The 21,451-nt window shown below is 42.9% G+C and overlaps 1 protein-coding gene across 1 annotated transcript in view; it reads left to right on the top strand.

The window, feature by feature from the left end:
- The window catches only part of LOC138638952 (oocyte zinc finger protein XlCOF7.1-like), a 115,192-nt gene that overhangs the window by 46,706 nt on the left and 47,035 nt on the right, over positions 1 to 21,451 (top strand). The window contains exons 2-5 of the mRNA XM_069728714.1: positions 9,075 to 9,224; positions 12,167 to 12,290; positions 18,644 to 18,720; positions 18,833 to 18,944. Of these exons, the coding sequence (XP_069584815.1) occupies positions 9,075 to 9,224; positions 12,167 to 12,290; positions 18,644 to 18,720; positions 18,833 to 18,944 (463 nt within the window). The remainder of the gene's footprint in view (positions 1 to 9,074; positions 9,225 to 12,166; positions 12,291 to 18,643; positions 18,721 to 18,832; positions 18,945 to 21,451) is intronic.

Raw genomic sequence — 21,451 nt, 5'->3', positions numbered from 1 at the left:
TGAGCGGTAACTGCTCCATATATCTATAATCTGCTGAGAGGTAACTGCTCCATATATCTATAATCTGCTGAGAGGAAACTGCTCCATATATCTAATCTGCTGAGCGGAAACTGCTCCATATATCTATAATCTGCTGAGAGGAAACTGCTCCATATATCTATAATCTGCTGAGAGGAAACTGCTCCATATATCTATAATCTGCTGAGCGGAAACTGCTCCATATATCTATAGTCTGCTGAGAGGAAACTGCTCCATATATCTATAATCTGCGGAGAGGAAACTGCTCCATATATGTATAATCTGCTGAGAGGAAACTGCTCCATATATCTATAATCTGCTGAGAGGAAACTGCTCCATATATCTATAATCTGCTGTGCGGAAACTGCTCCATATATCTATAATCTGCTGAGAGGAAACTGCTCCATATATCTATAATCTGCTGAGAGGAAACTGCTCCATATATCTATAATCTGCTGAGAGGAAACTGCTCCATATATCTATAATCTGCTGAGCGGAAACTGCTCCATATATCTATAATCTGCTGAGAGGAAACTGCTCCATATATCTATAATCTGCTGAGAGGAGAGGAAACTGCTCCATATATCTATAATCTGCTGAGAGGAAACTGCTCCATATATCTATAATCTGCTGAGCGGTAACTGCTCCATATATCTATAATCTGCTGAGAGGAAACTGCTCCATATATCTATAATCTGCTGAGCGGAAACTGCTCCATATATCTATAATCTGCTGAGAGGAAACTGCTCCATATATCTATAATCTGCTGAGAGGAGAGGAAACTGCTCCATATATCTATAATCTGCTGAGAGGAAACTGCTCCATATATCTATAATCTGCTGAGCGGTAACTGCTCCATATATCTATAATCTGCTGAGCGGTAACTGCTCCATATATCTATAATCTGCTGAGAGGTAACTGCTCCATATATCTATAATCTGCTGAGAGGTAACTGCTCCATATATCTAATCTGCTGAGCGGAAACTGCTCTATATATCTATAAGCTGCTGAGAGGAAACTGCTCCATATATCTATTATCTGCTGAGAGGAAACTGCTCCATATATCTATAATCTGCTGAGCGGAAACTGCTCCATATATCTATAATCTGCTGAGAGGAAACTGCTCCATATATCTATAATCTGCTGAGAGGAAACTGCTCCATATATCTATAATCTGCTGAGAGGAAACTGCTCCATATATCTATAATCTGCTGAGTGGTAACTGCTCCATATATCTATAATCTGCTGAGCGGAAACTGCTCCATATATCTATAATCTGCTGAGAGGTAACTGCTCCATATATCTATAATCTGCTGAGAGGAAACTGCTCCATATATCTATAATCTGCTGAGAGGAAACTGCTCCATATATCTATAATCTGCTGAGCGGAAACTGCTCCATATATCTATAATCTGCTGAGAGGAAACTGCTCCATATATCTATAATCTGCTGAGAGGAGAGGAAACTGCTCCATATATCTATAGTCTGCTGAGAGGAAACTGCTCCATATATCTATAATCTGCTGAGCGGTAACTGCTCCATATATCTATAATCTGCTGAGCGGTAACTGCTCCATATATCTATAATCTGCTGAGAGGTAACTGCTCCATATATCTATAATCTGCTGAGAGGAAACTGCTCCATATATCTAATCTGCTGAGCGGAAACTGCTCTATATATCTATAAGCTGCTGAGAGGAAACTGCTCCATATATCTATAATCTGCTGAGAGGAAACTGCTCCATATATCTATAATCTGCTGAGCGGAAACTGCTCCATATATCTATAATCTGCTGAGAGGAAACTGCTCCATATATCTATAATCTGCTGAGAGGAAACTGCTCCATATATCTATAATCTGCTGAGAGGAAACTGCTCCATATATCTATAATCTGCTGAGTGGTAACTGCTCCATATATCTATAATCTGCTGAGCGGAAACTGCTCCATATATCTATAATCTGCTGAGCGGAGAGGCAACTGCTCCATATATCTATAATCTGCTGAGAGGAAACTGCTCCATATATCTATAATCTGCTGAGAGGAAACTGCTCCATATATCTATAATCTGCTGAGAGAAAACTGCTCCATATATCTATAATCTGCTGAGAGGTAACTGCTCCATATATCTATAATCTGCTGAGTGGTAACTGCTTCATATATCTATAATCTGCTGAGAGGTAACTGCTCCATATATCTATAATCTGCTGAGCGGAGAGGTAACTGCTCCATATATCTATAATCTGCTGAGAGGAAACTGCTCCATATATCTATAATCTGCTGAGAGGAAACTGCTCCATATATCTATAATCTGCTGAGTGGTAACTGCTCCATATATCTATAATCTGCTGAGCGGAGAGGTAACTGCTCCATATATCTATAATCTGCTGAGAGGAAACTGCTCCATATATCTATAATCTGCTGAGAGGTAACTGCTCCATATATCTATAATCTGCTGAGAGGAAACTGCTCCATATATCTATAATCTGATGAGCGGAAACTGCTCCATATATCTATAATCTGCTGAGAGGAAAATGCTCCATATATCTATAATCTGCTGAGAGGAAACTGCTCCATATATCTATAATCTGCTGAGAGGAAACTGCTCCATATATCTATAATCTGCTGAGAGGAAACTGCTCCATATATCTATAATCTGCTGAGCGGAAACTGCTCCATATATCTATAATCTGCTGAGAGGAAACTGCTCCATATATCTATAATCTGCTGAGAGGAAACTGCTCCATATATCTATAATCTGCTGAGCGGAAACTGCTCCATATATCTATAATCTGCTGAGCGGAAACTGCTCCATATATCTATAATCTGCTGAGAGGTAACTGCTCCATATATCTATAATCTGCTGAGCGGAAACTGCTCCATATATCTATAATCTGCTGAGAGGTAACTGCTCCATATATCTATAATCTGCTGAGAGGAAACTGCTCCATATATCTATAATCTGCTGAGAGGAAACTGCTCCATATATCTATAATCTGCTGAGCGGAAACTGCTCCATATATCTATAATCTGCTGAGAGGAAACTGCTCCATATATCTATAATCTGCTGAGAGGAGAGGAAACTGCTCCATATATCTATAGTCTGCTGAGAGGAAACTGCTCCATATATCTATAATCTGCTGAGCGGTAACTGCTCCATATATCTATAATCTGCTGAGCGGTAACTGCTCCATATATCTATAATCTGCTGAGAGGTAACTGCTCCATATATCTATAATCTGCTGAGAGGAAACTGCTCCATATATCTAATCTGCTGAGCGGAAACTGCTCTATATATCTATAAGCTGCTGAGAGGAAACTGCTCCATATATCTATAATCTGCTGAGAGGAAACTGCTCCATATATCTATAATCTGCTGAGCGGAAACTGCTCCATATATCTATAATCTGCTGAGAGGAAACTGCTCCATATATCTATAATCTGCTGAGAGGAAACTGCTCCATATATCTATAATCTGCTGAGAGGAAACTGCTCCATATATCTATAATCTGCTGAGTGGTAACTGCTCCATATATCTATAATCTGCTGAGCGGAAACTGCTCCATATATCTATAATCTGCTGAGCGGAGAGGCAACTGCTCCATATATCTATAATCTGCTGAGAGGAAACTGCTCCATATATCTATAATCTGCTGAGAGGAAACTGCTCCATATATCTATAATCTGCTGAGAGAAAACTGCTCCATATATCTATAATCTGCTGAGAGGTAACTGCTCCATATATCTATAATCTGCTGAGTGGTAACTGCTTCATATATCTATAATCTGCTGAGAGGTAACTGCTCCATATATCTATAATCTGCTGAGCGGAGAGGTAACTGCTCCATATATCTATAATCTGCTGAGAGGAAACTGCTCCATATATCTATAATCTGCTGAGAGGAAACTGCTCCATATATCTATAATCTGCTGAGTGGTAACTGCTCCATATATCTATAATCTGCTGAGCGGAGAGGTAACTGCTCCATATATCTATAATCTGCTGAGAGGAAACTGCTCCATATATCTATAATCTGCTGAGAGGTAACTGCTCCATATATCTATAATCTGCTGAGAGGAAACTGCTCCATATATCTATAATCTGATGAGCGGAAACTGCTCCATATATCTATAATCTGCTGAGAGGAAAATGCTCCATATATCTATAATCTGCTGAGAGGAAACTGCTCCATATATCTATAATCTGCTGAGAGGAAACTGCTCCATATATCTATAATCTGCTGAGAGGAAACTGCTCCATATATCTATAATCTGCTGAGCGGAAACTGCTCCATATATCTATAATCTGCTGAGAGGAAACTGCTCCATATATCTATAATCTGCTGAGAGGAAACTGCTCCATATATCTATAATCTGCTGAGCGGAAACTGCTCCATATATCTATAATCTGCTGAGCGGAAACTGCTCCATATATCTATAATCTGCTGAGAGGTAACTGCTCCATATATCTATAATCTGCTGAGAGGAAACTGCTCCATATATCTATAATCTGCTGAGAGGTAACTGCTCCATATATCTATAATCTGCTGAGAGGAAACTGCTCCATATATCTATAATCTGCTGAGTGGTAACTGCTCCATATATCTATAATCTGCTGAGAGGAAACTGCTCCATATATCTATAATCTGCTGAGAGGAAACTGCTCCATATATCTATAATCTGCTAAGAGGAGAGGAAACTGCTCCATATATCTATAATCTGCGGAGAGGAAACTGCTCCATATATGTATAATCTGCGGAGAGGAAACTGCTCCATATATCTATAATCTGCTGAGAGGAAACTGCTCCATATATCTATAATCTGCTGAGAGGAAACTGCTCCATATACAGGTCCTTCTCAAAAAATTAGCATATAGTGTTAAATTTCATTATTTACCATAATGTAATGATTACAATTAAACTTTCATATATTATAGATTCATTATCCACCAACTGAAATTTGTCAGGTCTTTTATTGTTTTAATACTGATGATTTTGGCATACAACTCCTGATAACCCCAAAAACCTGTCTCAATAAATTAGCATATCAAGAAAAGGTTCTCTAAACGACCTATTACCCTAATCTTCTGAATCAACTAATTAACTCTAAACACATGCAAAAGATACCTGAGGCTTTTATAAACTCCCTGCCTGGTTCATTACTCAAAACCCCCATCATGGGTAAGACTAGCGACCTGACAGATGTCAAGAAGGCCATCATTGACACCCTCAAGCAAGAGGGTAAGACCCAGAAAGAAATTTCTCAACAAATAGGCTGTTCCCAGAGTGCTGTATCAAGGCACCTCAATGGTAAGTCTGTTGGAAGGAAACAATGTGGCAGAAAACGCTGTACAACGAGAAGAGGAGACCGGACCCTGAGGAAGATTGTGGAGAAGGACCGATTCCAGACCTTGGGGAACCTGAGGAAGCAGTGGACTGAGTCTGGTGTGGAAACATCCAGAGCCACCGTGCACAGGCGTGTGCAGGAAATGGGCTACAGGTGCCGCATTCCCCAGGTAAAGCCACTTTTGAGCTACAGAGAAGCAGCACTGGACTGTTGCTAAGTGGTCCCAAGTACTTTTTTCTGATGAAAGCAAATTTTGCATGTCATTCGGAAATCAAGGTGCCAGAGTCTGGAGGAAGACTGGGAAGAAGGAAATGCCAAAATGCCTGAAGTCCAGTGTCAAGTACCCACAGTCAGTGATGGTGTGGGGTGCCATGTCAGCTGCTGGTGTTGGTCCACTGTGTTTCATCAAGGGCAGGGTCAATGCAGCTAGCTATCAGGAGATTTTGGAGCACTTCATGCTTCCATCGGCTGAAATGCTTTATAGAGATGAAGATTTCATTTTTCAGCACGACCTGGCACCTGCTCACAGTGCCAAAACCACTGGTAAATGGTTTACTGACCATGGTATTACTGTGCTCAATTGGCCTGCCAACTCTCCTGACCTGAACCCCATAGAGAATCTGTGGGATATTGTGAAGAGAAAGTTGAGAGACGCAAGACCCAACACTCTGGATGAGCTTAAGGCCGCTATTGAAGCATCCTGGGCCTCCATAACATCTCAGCAGTGTCACAGGCTGATTGCCTCCATGCCACGCCGCATTGAAGCAGTCATTTCTGCCAAAGGATTCCCCACCAAGTATTGAGTGCATAACTGAACATTATTATTTGATGGTTTTTTTGTTTGTTATTAAAAAACACTTTTATTTGATTGGATGGGTGAAATATACTAATTTATTGAGACAGTTTTTTGGGGTTATCAGGAGTTGTATGCCAAAATCATCAGTATTAAAACAATAAAAGACCTGACAAATTTCAGTTGGTGGATAATGAATCTATAATATGTGAAAGTTTAATTGTAATCATTACATTATGGTAAATAATGAAATTTAACACTATATGCTAATTTTTTGAGAAGGACCTGTATCTATAATCTGCTGAGCGGAAACTGCTCCATATATCTATAATCTGCTGAGAGGAAACTGCTCCATATATCTATAATCTGCTGAGAGGAGAGGAAACTGCTCCATATATCTATAATCTGCTGAGAGGAAACTTCTCCATATATCTATAATCTGCTGAGAGGAAACTGCTCCATATATCTATAATCTGCTGAGAGGAAACTGCTCCATATATCTATAATCTGCTGAGAGGAAACTGCTCCATATATCTATAATCTGCTGAGAGGAAACTGCTCCATATATCTATAATCTGCTGAGAGGAAACTGCTCGATATATCTATAATCTGCTGAGAGGAAACTGCTCCATATATCTATAATCTGCTGAGCGGAAACTGCTCCATATATCTATAATCTGCTGAGAGGAAACTGCTCCATATATCTATAATCTGCTGAGAGGTAACTGCTCCATATATCTATAATCTGCTGAGAGGAAACTGATCCATATATCTATAATCTGCTGAGAGGAAACTGCTCCATATATCTATAATCTGCTGAGAGGAAACTGCTCCATATATCTATAATCTGCTGAGAGGAAACTGCTCCATATATCTATAATCTGCTGAGCGGAAACTGCTCCATATATCTATAATCTGCTGAGAGGAAAATGCTCCATATATCTATAATCTGCTGAGAGGTAACTGCTCCATATATCTATAATCTGCTGAGAGGTAACTGCTCCATATATCTATAATCTGCTGAGAGGAAACTGCTCCATATATCTATAATCTGCTGAGCGGAAACTGCTCCATATATCTATAATCTGCTGAGCGGTAACTGCTCCATATATCTATAATCTGCTGAGAGGTAACTGCTCCATATATCTATAATCTGCTGAGAGGTAACTGCTCCATATATCTATAATCTGCTGAGAGGTAACTGCTCCATATATCTATAATCTGCTGAGAGGAAACTGCTCCATATATCTATAATCTGCTGAGCGGTAACTGCTCCATATATCTATAATCTGCTGAGAGGTAACTGCTCCATATATCTATAATCTGCTGAGAGGAAACTGCTCCATATATCTATAATCTGCTGAGAGGAAACTGCTCCATATATCTATAATCTGCTGAGCGGAAACTGCTCCATATATCTATAATCTGCTGAGAGGAAACTGCTCCATATATCTATAATCTGCGGAGAGGAAACTGCTCCATATATGTATAATCTGCGGAGAGGAAACTGCTCCATATATCTATAATCTGCTGAGAGGAAACTGCTCCATATATCTATAATCTGCTGAGCGGAAACTGCTCCATATATCTATAATCTGCTGAGAGGAAACTGCTCCATATATCTATAATCTGCTGAGAGGAAACTGCTCCATATATCTATAATCTGCTGAGAGGAAACTGCTCCATATATCTATAATCTGCTGAGCGGAAACTGCTCCATATATATATAATCTGCTGAGAGGAAACTGCTCCATATATCTATAATCTGCTGAGAGGAGAGGAAACTGCTCCATATATCTATAATCTGCTGAGAGGAAACTTCTCCATATATCTATAATCTGCTGAGAGGAAACTGCTCCATATATCTATAATCTGCTGAGAGGAAACTGCTCCATATATCTATAATCTGCTGAGAGGAAACTGCTCCATATATCTATAATCTGCTGAGAGGAAACTGCTCCATATATCTATAATCTGCTGAGAGGAAACTGCTCCATATATCTATAATCTGCTGAGAGGAAACTGCTCGATATATCTATAATCTGCTGAGAGGAAACTGCTCCATATATCTATAATCTGCTGAGAGGAAACTGCTCCATATATCTATAATCTGCTGAGAGGTAACTGCTCCATATATCTATAATCTGCTGAGAGGAAACTGATCCATATATCTATAATCTGCTGAGAGGAAACTGCTCCATATATCTAGAATCTGCTGAGAGGAAACTGCTCCATATATCTAGAATCTGCTGAGAGGAAACTGCTCCATATATCTATAATCTGCTGAGAGGAAACTGCTCCATATATCTAGAATCTGCTGAGAGGAAACTGCTCCATATATCTATAATCTGCTGAGAGGAAACTGCTCCATATATCTATAATCTGCTGATAGGAAACTGCTCCATATATCTATAATCTGCTGAGAGGAGAGGTAAACTCTTCTATATTTCTATTATTATCTGCTGAGTGGAGAGGTAAACTCTTCTATATTTCTATTATTATCTGCTGAGTGGAGAGGTAAACTCTTCTATATTTCTATTATTATCTGCTGAGTGGAGAGGTAAACTCTTCTATATTTCTATTATTATCTGCTGAGTGGAGAGGTAAACTCTTCTATATTTCTATTATCTGCTGAGCGGAGAGGTAAACTCTTCTATATTTCTATTATTATCTGATGAGCGGAGAGGTAAACTCTTCTATATTTCTATTATTATCTGCTGAGTGGAGAGGTAAACTCTTCTATATTTCTATTATTATCTGCTGAGTGGAGAGGTAAACTCTTCTATATTTCTATTATTATCTGCTGAGTGGAGAGGTAAACTCTTCTATATTTCTATTATATGCTGAGCGGAGAGGTAAACTCTTCTTTATTTCTATCATTATCTCCATTACATTTACCTATTTCTCTTCCATGTACAGGATTACACAGTAATGACGAAGACATCGAGAGTCTGTGTGACTCCCATTATTCAATTTCAAAAGTCTGTGCAAGAACTGCCCTCGCACTCTCCGATATTTGAGAAAATCTTAAAAGTCACAAACAAGATCACTAAACTGCTGACCAGAGAGGTGACTGCTGGGAGATTATACAGTATACACTGGAGGATTCTGGGTGATGGGAGGAGACTGCTGGGAGATTATACAGTATACACTGGAGGATTCTGGGTGATGGGAGGAGACTGCTGGGAGATTATACAGTATACACTGGAGGATTCTGGGTGATGAGAGGAGACTGCTGGGAGATTATACAGTGTACACTGGAGGATTCTGGGTGATGAGAGGTGACTGCTGGGAGATTATACAGTATACACTGGAGGATTCAGGGTGATGAGAGGAGACTGCTGGGAGATTATACAGTATACACTGGAGGGTTCTGGGTGATGAGAGTAGACTGCTGGGAGATTATACAGTGTACACTGGAGGATTCTGGGTGATGAGAGGAGACTGCTGGGAGATTATACAGTATACACTGGAGGATTCTGGGTGATGAGGAGACTGCTGGGAGGTTATACAGTATACACTGGAGGATTCTGGGTGATGAGAGGAGACTGCTGGGGGATTATACAGTATACACTGGAGGGTTCTGGGTGATGAGAGTAGACTGCTGGGAGATTATACAGTATACACTGGAGGATTCTGGGTGATGGGAGGAGACTGCTGGGAGATTATACAGTGTACACTGGAGGATTCTGGGTGATGAGAGATGACTGCTGGGAGATTATACAGTATACACTGGAGGATTCTGGGTGATGAGAGGAGACTGCTGGGAGATTATACAGTGTACACTGGAGGATTCTGGGTGATGAGAGGAGACTGCTGGGAGATTATACAGTATACACTGGAGGATTCTGGGTGATGAGGAGACTGCTGGGAGGTTATACAGTATACACTGGAGGATTCTGGGTGATGAGGAGACTGCTGGGAGATTATACAGTATACACTGGAGGATTCTGGGTGATGAGAGGAGACTGCTGGGAGATTATACAGTATACACTGAAGGATTCTGGGTGATGAGAGGAGGCTGCTGGGAGATTATACAGTATACACTGAAGGATTCTGGGTGATGAGAGGAGACTGCTGGGAGATTATACAGTTTACACTGGAGGATTCTGGGTGATGAGAGGAGACTGCTGGGAGATTATACAGTGTACACTGGAGGATTCTGGGTGATGAGAGGAGAGGAGACTGCTGGGAGATTATACAGTATACACTGGAGGATTCTGGGTGATGAGAGGAGACTGCTGGGAGATTATACAGTATACACTGGAGGATTCTGGGTGATGAGGAGACTGCTGGGAGATTATACAGTATACACTGGAGGATTCTGGGTAATGAGAGGAGACTGCTGGGAGATTATACAGTAACATAGTAACATAGTTAGTAAGGCCGAAAAAAGACATTTGTCCATCCAGTTCAGCCTATATTCCATCATAATAAATACCCAGATCTACGTCCTTCTACAGAACCTAATAATTGTATGATACAATATTGTTCTGCTCCAGGAAGACATCCAGGCCTCTCTTGAACCCCTCGACTGAGTTCGCCATCACCACCTCCTCAGGCAAGCAATTCCAGATTCTCACTGCCCTAACAGTAAAGAATCCTCTTCTATGTTGGTGGAAAAACCTTCTCTCCTCCAGACGCAAAGAATGCCCCCTTGTGCCCGTCACCTTCCTTGGTATAAACAGATCCTCAGCGAGATATTTGTATTGTCCCCTTATATACTTATACATGGTTATTAGATCGCCCCTCAGTCGTCTTTTTTCTAGACTAAATAATCCTAATTTCGCTAATCTATCTGGGTATTGTAGTTCTCCCATCCCCTTTATTAATTTTGTTGCCCTCCTTTGTACTCTCTCTAGTTCCATTATATCCTTCCTGAGCACCGGTGCCCAAAACTGGACACAGTACTCCATGTGCGGTCTAACTAGGGATTTGTACAGAGGCAGTATAATGCTCTCATCATGTGTATCCAGACCTCTTTTAATGCACCCCATGATCCTGTTTGCCTTGGCAGCTGCTGCCTGGCACTGGCTGCTCCAGGTAAGTTTATCATTAACTAGGATCCCCAAGTCCTTCTCCCTGTCAGATTTACCCAGTGGTTTCCCGTTCAGTGTGTAATGGTGATATTGATTCCCTCTTCCCATGTGTATAACCTTACATTTATCATTGTTAAACCTCATCTGCCACCTTTCAGCCCAAGTTTCCAACTTATCCAGATCCATCTGTAGCAGAATACTATCTTCTCTTGTATTAACTGCTTTACATAGTTTTGTATCATCTGCAAATATCGATATTTTACTGTGTAAACCTTCTACCAGATCATTAATGAATATGTTGAAGAGAACAGGTCCCAATACTGACCCCTGCGGTACCCCACTGGTCACAGCGACCCAGTTAGAGACTATACCATTTATAACCACCCTCTGCTTTCTATCACTAAGCCAGTTACTAACCCATTTACACACATTTTCCCCCAGACCAAGCATTCTCATTTTGTGTACCAACCTCTTGTGCGGCACGGTATCAAACGCTTTGGAAAAATCGAGATATACCACGTCCAATGACTCACCGTGGTCCAGTCTATAGCTTACCTCTTCATAAAAACTGATTAGATTGGTTTGACAGGAGCGATTTCTCATAAACCCATGCTGATATGGAGTTAAACAGTTATTCTCATTGAGATAATCCAGAATAACATCCCTCAGAAACCCTTCAAATATTTTACCAACAATAGAGGTTAGACTTACTGGCCTATAATTTCCAGGTTCACTTTTAGAGCCCTTTTTGAATATTGGCACCACATTGGCTCCAGTATACACTGGAGGATTCTGGGTGATGAGAGGAGACTGCTGGGACATTATACAGTATACACTGGAGGATTCTGGGTGATGGGAGGAGACTGCTGGGAGAATATACTGGAGGATTCTGGGTGATGAGAGGAGACTGCTGGGAGATTATACAGTATACACTGGAGGATTCTGGGTGATGCTGCTCTCGTTGGTTGTCAGGTTCCTCTCCGGTGTCAGGACGTCGCTCTCTATTTCTCGGTGGAGGAGTGGGATTATGTAGAAGGACACCGGGATCTGTACTCGCACGTTATGGTGGAGGAGCTCCGCTTTCGTCCATCCCCAGGTAGGTAGAGCCGTGTGTATTGCACCTTCTCACTGTGGGCACAGGCTGCTCTGGGGTCTTGTTGGACCCGCTCTCTCTCGCTGTGCACACAGGAGTCAATGCTTGGTCATGTGGAAGCTCCCGGTCATCTTCCATGGTTCCGGGGACACAACCAGGCCTGTCCTACTGTTCTTCCCACCATTGGTTTCTGTAGGACCAAATCCTACATACAGTCTCTCTCTCTCTCTCCCCCTCTCCCTCTATCAAAAACTCTGTCTTCTAAGCAAAACACTCAAAGTCCTATTCAATAAGACACATTAATCCGAGAAACAGGATCTGGGCACTTAGGATTACGCATGGCAGCGCTTTGTGGCATTTTGTGCCATCAGAAGCCTGGGAAATGAATTTGTGCCCACCAGCAAATCACAGACATACGGTGTGTGGACTCTAAAAAAACGGCTTGTAAGCTTTCAGGGCAAATATAGAAGGAAAAGGAGTTATCGATAACTTTGAAAGCTATGTGTACCTGCCAGAAAACAGCCCATATGGGAGGTCAGCACAGTGGGAGTTCTTAGTTTTATGGCTGATGCATAAAACAGGATCGTCCATCTTAGGCAATTATTCAGAGCCAGTAGAGACAGCTGAACACCATGCTGTGGTACTGGATCATTTCTCTGGGATCTCTCCTCCCATTTATCGATGCATCATACCTGTAATTGAGATTTTAGTAAGTTTTGTATTTTTATCCCTTTTATTTCATAGCTGTTTGTACATACTTGTATTTTGTCTCTTTTTGTAATATCGTTTGTATCTTTTGTAAACACTGCCGCTTCTTCAGGAGTAAAATTATAAATTTGCTATCTTCATTCTTCTTGTTCTATGAGCGATCTGCCACGTTCTCCGTATAAATTCGCACTACCAAACGGGTGTCCGACCCACCTGTAAGAGGTCAGTGGTGGCAGCATAGTTTTCATATTTATGTGGTGTTTGAGACTTGGTGTTGACTGGATCGTGGTGTATATATGTTCCCATCAGGAACTGGTGGTATATATACATCCCGTCACCTCACGTGCGCAATATTCGACATAAATTAGAACAGCTGCGCTCATTTTCTTATACTCTGTCAATATCTGTAATGGTCAGTAGAGTTAGGGGGCACCAGAGCGCTACAAGTTTCTACTAAGTTTCCCTGACACTCCCGGTTTCGGCTCTTACATCTGCTTCCGTTCCTACATCTGCGGCGTGTTAGATGTCGCGGTCGCCCGTCTCTACATGGCGGATTGTGCAGTTATCTGTCTCCGCTGCCTCCATCCTTCCATCGCACACAGAGGAGCTTGTATCTCTCCCTGATGGAAACGCGGCTTCTGGTTCTTCTGAACCTCTGGAGATCTAGTCAGGTGACTCTCATTCTCAAACCTCAAGAAAAGGTTGCTATGCAGTACTACTCCCAGTACTACAGTACTTTTCAAGCATATACAGTAGTAGTACAATAGTATATTTTCTTTTTTTACCTATTAAACATTGCAAAAAGGGAAATGGGCTGACGCAACAGTTTGGGCACCCTGCATGGTTAGTACCTATTATCACCCCCTTTTAAAAGTATCACAGCTTTTCAACACTTTGTAACCAGCCAAGAGTCTTTCAAATCTTGTGCGAGGGATTTTCATTGATTCTTCCTTGTACATTTCTTCCAGTTCTGTGAGATTCCTGGTTCGTCTTGTATCCTTTATTTTGAGATCTAGCCACAAAGTTTGAATGATGTTCAGATCAGGGACTGTGAGGGCCACTGTAAAGCCTTCAGCTTGCGCCTTTTGAGGTTGTCTATTGTGGATTTTTGACGTGTGCTTATGATCATTATCCATTTGTAGAAGCCATCCTCTTTTTCACCTTCAGCTTTTTACATTTGAGTTGTGTGCATCAAAAATTTGTGGAAATTTCACTGAATCCATTCTTCTTGCTACCCGTAAAATGTTCCCCGTGTCATTGGCTGCAACACAACCTCAAAGCATGATTGATCCTCAACTTGTTTGAAAGATATTTTTTTTCCTGATATTCGTTGCTGTTTTTTCTCCACACATACCTTTTGATCATTTTGGCCAAGATGTTCTATTTTAATCTCATCGATCCACATGACGTGTTTACAAAATTCTTCAGGTTTGTTTAAATGTTCTTTTGCATACTGTACTACTGACACTGAATTTCTTGGTGAGGACTCAGGAGAGGTTTTCTTCTGATGACTCTTCCATGAAGGTCATCTTTCTGCAGGTGTCTCAGGACAGTAGGATAATGTACAAAACTCCAGAGTCTCCTAAATCTTTCTGATGGTCTATTGCAGTCAAGTGGGGTTTCTTATTTGTGTCTCAACCAATCCTACAAGCAGCTTTTACAAAAATGGTGCTTGATATTCCAGACCTTATCTTGATCTCCACTGTTTCTGTTAACTGACATTTCTTAATTGCATTTTTAATTGAGGAAAAGGCAACTTTGCTGTCTTCTTATAGCCTTCTGCTGCTTTGTTGGTCTCATTTTCATTTTCAGAGTGAGCTGTTAGAAGAACCCATAGCTGCTGTTTTTTGGCACAAGGTTAGAGGAGGCTGGGTTTTTATAAAGCTGGGAAATTGTCATCACTTCCCTTTGCCTTTTCTAACAATGATGGTGAACAAACCATTACCTTAGCTAATTTTCCTTTTTGTTATTTTTAAAATGTATGTCACGATAATGTAAAAAATACAATATGATTATAAGTTTTCCCTGATAGCACACCATGATGGGCCTTTGACCCCCCTTGTCTCTGTTTCTGTTTGCTGAGATGTGTATGTGTAGATCCCAATCCCCTCATGACCCTGCCAGAAGAATTTTTATTGCTCACTCTCCCCCCTCCCATCTAGAATCAGCTAGAACTGGTATAGAATGTTTCTAAAGACAGGAAGGCCTTTGTTCCATTATAATAAGGTATTGGGCCAACGACTTAGGCTAGGAAAATAATAAGTCCATTTTGTGAATCTCCATCGGCGGATCTGTCAGCCACTGTAAGCAGGAGCTTCTAATTCCAACAGAGACAAAGTACGGATTTCTCCGGAACTGTGTGTCCCAACTAGCCCAAATTTGGTTTCATTAGAAAGCCAATTTTAAAATAAGATGAATGCTGGGTGTGTTATGATTCTGACATGTTTGGGAACGAAAATACAAGAATTATTAGAATTGTTGGAGAAAACTGTACAGCTGAGGAGAGGGGAGGGCGATGTTAACTCAACCCCTTTAGTGATGTCACGAGGCTGCAGTTTATAAGTCTCTACACTTAACCCAGCCTTTAGTTTTGCCTGAGGAGCTGTCCTATCCAGACCTCCTGATGCACTGGGACATTTGGGGCTCCGCCTACCAACATGGTTTTTGCCTGAAATGATCTGAGAACATGTGAGTTTTACCTTTTCTCATTTAATCCCTTTATGTTATAATTATCTTTGTACATATTTCCAATTGTATCATATTGTAACATCTTTATATACCTTTTTATAAACACTGCCTAAATCTTTCGGAGTAAAATATTTAAATTACTAGTTTTCGTTCTTCCTGCTCTAAAACTTACCCCTAGTCTTCTGAAGGGAATTACGCTACTGTTTTGGGTTAGCTTCGGACCCGTTAATCGAAGCTGGTGGCAGCATACCTTGTTCTGTGCCTTTGGGAGTCGTTGTAGCGACGGCGGCGTTGATAATTATTGTTCGTGCCTGAGTGGGAGTAGTTATATCACCTCGCTGCAGCGTGCCCAATAGCCAGTACATAGCAGGCAGCCTTTCTGGCGACTAATTACCCTAGGTGCAGAACCTAATCTGACCTGAAGGTAAGGGGAAAAATAACGTGGGCACAACTCACCAGTGGTGCTCAAGTAGGTGCCCAAACCGTGCTAGTTAGATAGATAAACTTTGCACACACAGAACGTAGATGCGGTGAAATTTAATGAGGTAAAAGTACATACAGTAGACGTTTCCGTCAGTTTTGACCTTCATGAATGTACCTCTTATAGCTATTTTAAAGTCTCGGGGTCATATATGAGAATTCCCAATGCTAATGGGTTAACCGGAGATGCCGCAGTGACACCAGGTCAGGAGACGTAGGGGACGTGGGATGGACGCAGTACCCACTGTATAAAGTATAAACTGACCGAAACGTCTACTGTATGTACTTTTACCTCATTAAATTTCACCGCATCTAAGTTCTGTCTGTGCCAAGTTTATCTAACTGAGGGTAAGGGGGGCGCCAGAGAGCTGCAAGTTCTCAAGCGAAACTGTAAAGCGGGATATGCATAAATCCCTGCAGTTCGTGGTATATGGAAGAGCAGTGGGATAACTAAAATAAGCCCCTGCTGTAAACTAAGAGGTCAATAGCCTTGTGTGTGTTTTTCATCACATTGTGGAGTGGAGGGATAACTAAGATAAGCCCCCCTGCACATGTGATAGCCGTCTGTTGGCTTAAAGTCACTCCGATCCGTGACGTAGGGGTGACGGTCACGGTGTGAATCGTGACAATTTAAAAAAAATACTGCCATAGTTTTTGGACTTTAAGAAGCACCTAGGTTTTTTAGAGGAAAATAGAAAAAATTGAACAAAAAAATGTGGTCTTGAGTCACTGTTATTGGGGGGAGGGGGTGAATCTGCTACTGACACGTAATGTAATGTTCTCCAATTGTGTACCATTATCTCCCATCCTGGTATGCATGGTCCCTCTCATCCTCATCCTGGTATACATGGCCCCCTCATCCCGTTCCTGGTTTACATGGTCCCTCTCATCCCCATCCTGGTATACATGGTCCTCTCATCCCCATCCTGGTATACATGGTCCCCTCATCCCCATCCTGGTATATATGGTCCCCTCATCCCCATCCTGGTATACATGGCCCCCTCTTCCCCATCCTGGTTTACATGGTCCCTCTCATCCCCATCCTGGTATACATGGTCCCTCTCATCCCCATCCTGGTATACATGGTCCCCTCATCCCCATCCTGGTATACATGGCCCCCTCTTCCCCATCCTGGTTTACATGGTCCCTCTCATCCCCATCCTGGTATACATGGTCCCTCTCATCCCCATCCTGGTATACATGGTCCCCTCATCCCCATCCTGGTATACATGGCCCCCTCTTCCCCATCCTGGTTTACATGGTCCCCTCATCCCCATCCTGGTATACATGGTCCCTCTCATCCCCATCCTGGTATACATGGCCCCCTCATCCCCATCCTGGTATACATGGCCCCCTCTTCCCCATCCTGGTTTACATGGTCCCTCTCATCCCCATCCTGGTATACATGGTCCCTCTCATCCCCATCCTGGTATACATGGTCCCTCTCATCCCCATCCTGGTATACATGGCCCCCTCATCCCCATCCTGGTATACATGGCCCCCTCTTCCCCATCCTGGTTTACATGGTCCCTCTCATCCCCATCCTGGTATACATGGTCCCTCTCATCCCCATCCTGGTATACATGGCCCCCTCATCCCCATCCTGGTATACATGGCCCCCTCTTCCCCATCCTGGTTTACATGGTCCCTCTCATCCCCATCCTGGTATACATGGTCCCTCTCATCCCCATCCTGGTATACATGGTCCCTCTCATCCCCATCCTGGTATACATGGCCCCCTCATCCCCATCCTGGTATACATGGCCCCCTCATCCCCATCCTGGTATACATGGCCCCCTCATCCCCATCCTGGTATACATGGTCCTCTCATCCCCATCCTGGTATACATGGTCCCTCTCATCCCCATCCTGGTATACATGGCCCCCTCATCCCCATCCTGGTATACATGGCCCCTCTCATCCCCATCCTGGTATACATGGCCCCCTCATCCCCATCCTGGTATACATGGTCCCTCTCATCCCCATCCTGGTATACATGGCCCCCTCATCCCCATCCTGGTATACATGGCCCCCTCATCCCCATCCTGGTATACATGGTCCCTCTCATCCCCATCCTGGTATACATGGCCCCTCTCATCCCCATCCTGGTATACATGGTCCTCTCATCCCCATCCTGGTATACATGGCCCCCTCATCCCCATCCTGGTATACATGGCCCCCTCATCCCCATCCTGGTATACATGGCCCCCTCATCCCCATCCTGGTATACATGGCCCCCTCATCCCCATCCTGGTATACATGGTCCCTCTCATCCCCATCCTGGTATACATGGCCCCTCTCATCCCCATCATTAGAGGCAGCTGAGGCTTCAGCTTCTACATGAGGTCATAGATGAAGAAGAGGAGATAGATTTCATTTCCAATCAGCAGTGTAAGGAGGGGGACAATCAGGTCTGTTAGAGGGTCACCTAGATACTGCTCCAATCATCCCATGTTACAATCTTTTGTCTGCTTCCTACAGATGTTCTCAGTGTAAGAAATCCCCCGGAGAGATGTCCGTCTCCTCTGTATTCCCAGGACTGTCCGGAGAGTCACCAGGTAGATGAAGCTCGGCCTCCACCACCTCTATATGGGGCCGCGCTCAGAGATTTGGGGTCTTCTGGTGATGTGTCTGCTGTATTGTACTGAGCTGTTGTATATGTGATATCAGGGCGGAGATCTGACTGGTATTAAAGTGGAGGATGATGAAGAAGAGCAGATGATGGGCGATCAGCCATGTGTGAGCGATGTGAAGGAGGAGAGTCCAGGAGATGATGCCACAGGTATGTAATAATGGGGTCACCGGGGTCTTCTGGTGACGCTGCACCTTACAGAGAATGATAGTTCAGTAAATTACACGTCAGATGGGCATTAGCACATGACAAACTACATAGTGTTCTTTACTTACCAAAATCTAAACCACAGTGCAGAAGCAATGTACACCCCTTGCTGTGTGTGTGTGTGTGTGTGTGTGTATATATATATATATATACACTGTATATATATATATACTAGATGGTGGCCCGATTCTAACGTATCGGGTATTCTAGAATATGCATGTCCACGTAGTATATTGTCCAGCCACGTAGTATATTGCCCAGCCACGTAGTATATTGCCCAGCCACGTAGTATATTGCCCAGTGATGTAGTATATTGTCCAGCCACGTAGTATATTGCCCAGCCACGTAGTATATTGCCCAGCCACGTAGTATATTGCCCAGCCACGTAGTATATTGCCCAGCCACGTAGTATATTGCCCAGCCACGTAGTATATTGCCCAGCCACGTAGTATATTGCCCAGCCACGTAGTATATTGCCCAGCCACGTAGTATATTGCCCAGCCACGTAGTATATTGCCCAGTCACGTAGTATATTGCCCAGCCACGTAGTATATTGCCCAGTCACGTAGTATATTGCCCAGTCACGTAGTATATTGCCCAGCCACGTAGTATATTGCCCAGCCACGTAGTATATTGCCCAGCCACGTAGTATATTGCCCAGCCACGTAGTATATTGCCCAGTCACGTAGTACATTGCCCAGTCACGTAGTATATTGCCCAGCCACGTAGTATATTGCCCAGTCACGTATATTGCACAGCCACGTAATATATAGCACAGCCACGTAGTATATAGCCCAGCCACGTAGTATATAGCCCAGTCACTTAGTATATAGCCCAGTCACGTAGTATATAGCCCAGTCACGTAGTATATAGCCCAGTCACGTAGTATATTTGCCAGTCACGTAGTATATTGCCCAGTCACGTTGTATATTGCCCAGCCACGTAGTATATTGCCCAGCCACGTCGTATACAGCACAGAGCCACGTAGTATATTGACCAGCCTTGTAGTATACAGCACAGAGCCACGTAGGATATTGCCCAGCCACGTAGTATATTACCCAGACACGTATGTCACAGGTTAAAAAAATTAAAAATAAACATACTCACATAACGATCCGAGGGCCCCTTGTAGTTGAACATACTCACCATTCTTGTCGCTGCTCCTCTGTGTCCCGTCTCTCCGCCTCCTGGGATCCTGTGCAGATGGGCGCGTGGCTGCCGCCATCTTGCGTTCCCAGGATGCTTTGCAAAATTACCCATATGACTTGGCGGTCTCAACGGAGGGCGAGTATAGCAGGTTTTTTTTATTTTTTTTTATTATTATTATTTTTAACATTACTTTCTTTTACTATTGATGCTGCAAGTGTGATTTAGGCCACGCAGTATATAACACAGGCCACGCAGTATATAACACAGGCCACGCAGTATAAAGCAGCCACGCAGTATATAACGCAGCCCATAGTATATAACACAGCCTATGCAGTATATAACACTGGCCACGTAGTATAAAGCAGCCATGCAGTATATAACACAGCCCACATAGTATATAACACAGCCTATGCAGTATATAACACTGGCCATGTAGTATAAAGCAGCCACGCAGTATATAACACAGCCCACACAGTATATAACACAGCCCACGTAGTATATAGCACAGGCCACGCAGTATATAACACAGGTCACGCAGTATATAACACAGGCCACGCAGTATATAACACAGGCCACGCAGTATATAACACAGGCCACGCAGTATATAGCACAGGCCACGCAGTATATAACACAGGCCACGCAGTATGTAACACAGGCCACGCATTATATAACACAGGCCACGCAGTATATAACACTGGGCACGTAGTATACAGCAGTGTGGGCACCATATCCCTGTTAAACAAATAATAAAAATAAAAAATAGTTATATACTCGCCCGCCGGCGTCCAGCGAAGCTGTCCCGACACGCGAGACCGCTAAGTATTCTGGGTAATTTCACAATGCATCTCTGGGAACGGAAGCTGGCGGCAGCCACGCGTGCATCGGCGGACGATGGAAGGAGAAAATATCAGGTTTTTTTATTTTTAACTAACATTACATCTTTTTACTATTGATACTGCATAGGCCGCATCAATAGTAAAAAGTTGGTCACACAGGGTTAATAGCGGCGTTAATGGAGTGCGTTAGCCGCGGCATAACGCGGTCCGTTATCGCTGCCATTAACCCTGTGTGAGCGGTGACTGGAGGGGAGTATGGAGCGGGGGTGCCGGGCACTGACTGGACGGAAGTATGGAGGGACTAATTCTCGGCCCGACTGTGCTCGTCGCAATCAGCGACGCAGGATTTCCGTTACAGACAACAGTACCCCTCAGAAATAAATATATATATATATATATAGTAAAGAAAGAATAGCAACTTTGAAACTCATCAAAGAGAATGAAGACTTTCTAGACAGAACAGAA

Source organism: Ranitomeya imitator, chromosome 5 (assembly GCF_032444005.1).
Source record: "Ranitomeya imitator isolate aRanImi1 chromosome 5, aRanImi1.pri, whole genome shotgun sequence".
In the NCBI taxonomy this organism is placed as follows: Eukaryota; Metazoa; Chordata; class Amphibia; order Anura; family Dendrobatidae; genus Ranitomeya; species Ranitomeya imitator.
This window is presented reverse-complemented; position numbering and strand designations above follow the sequence as displayed.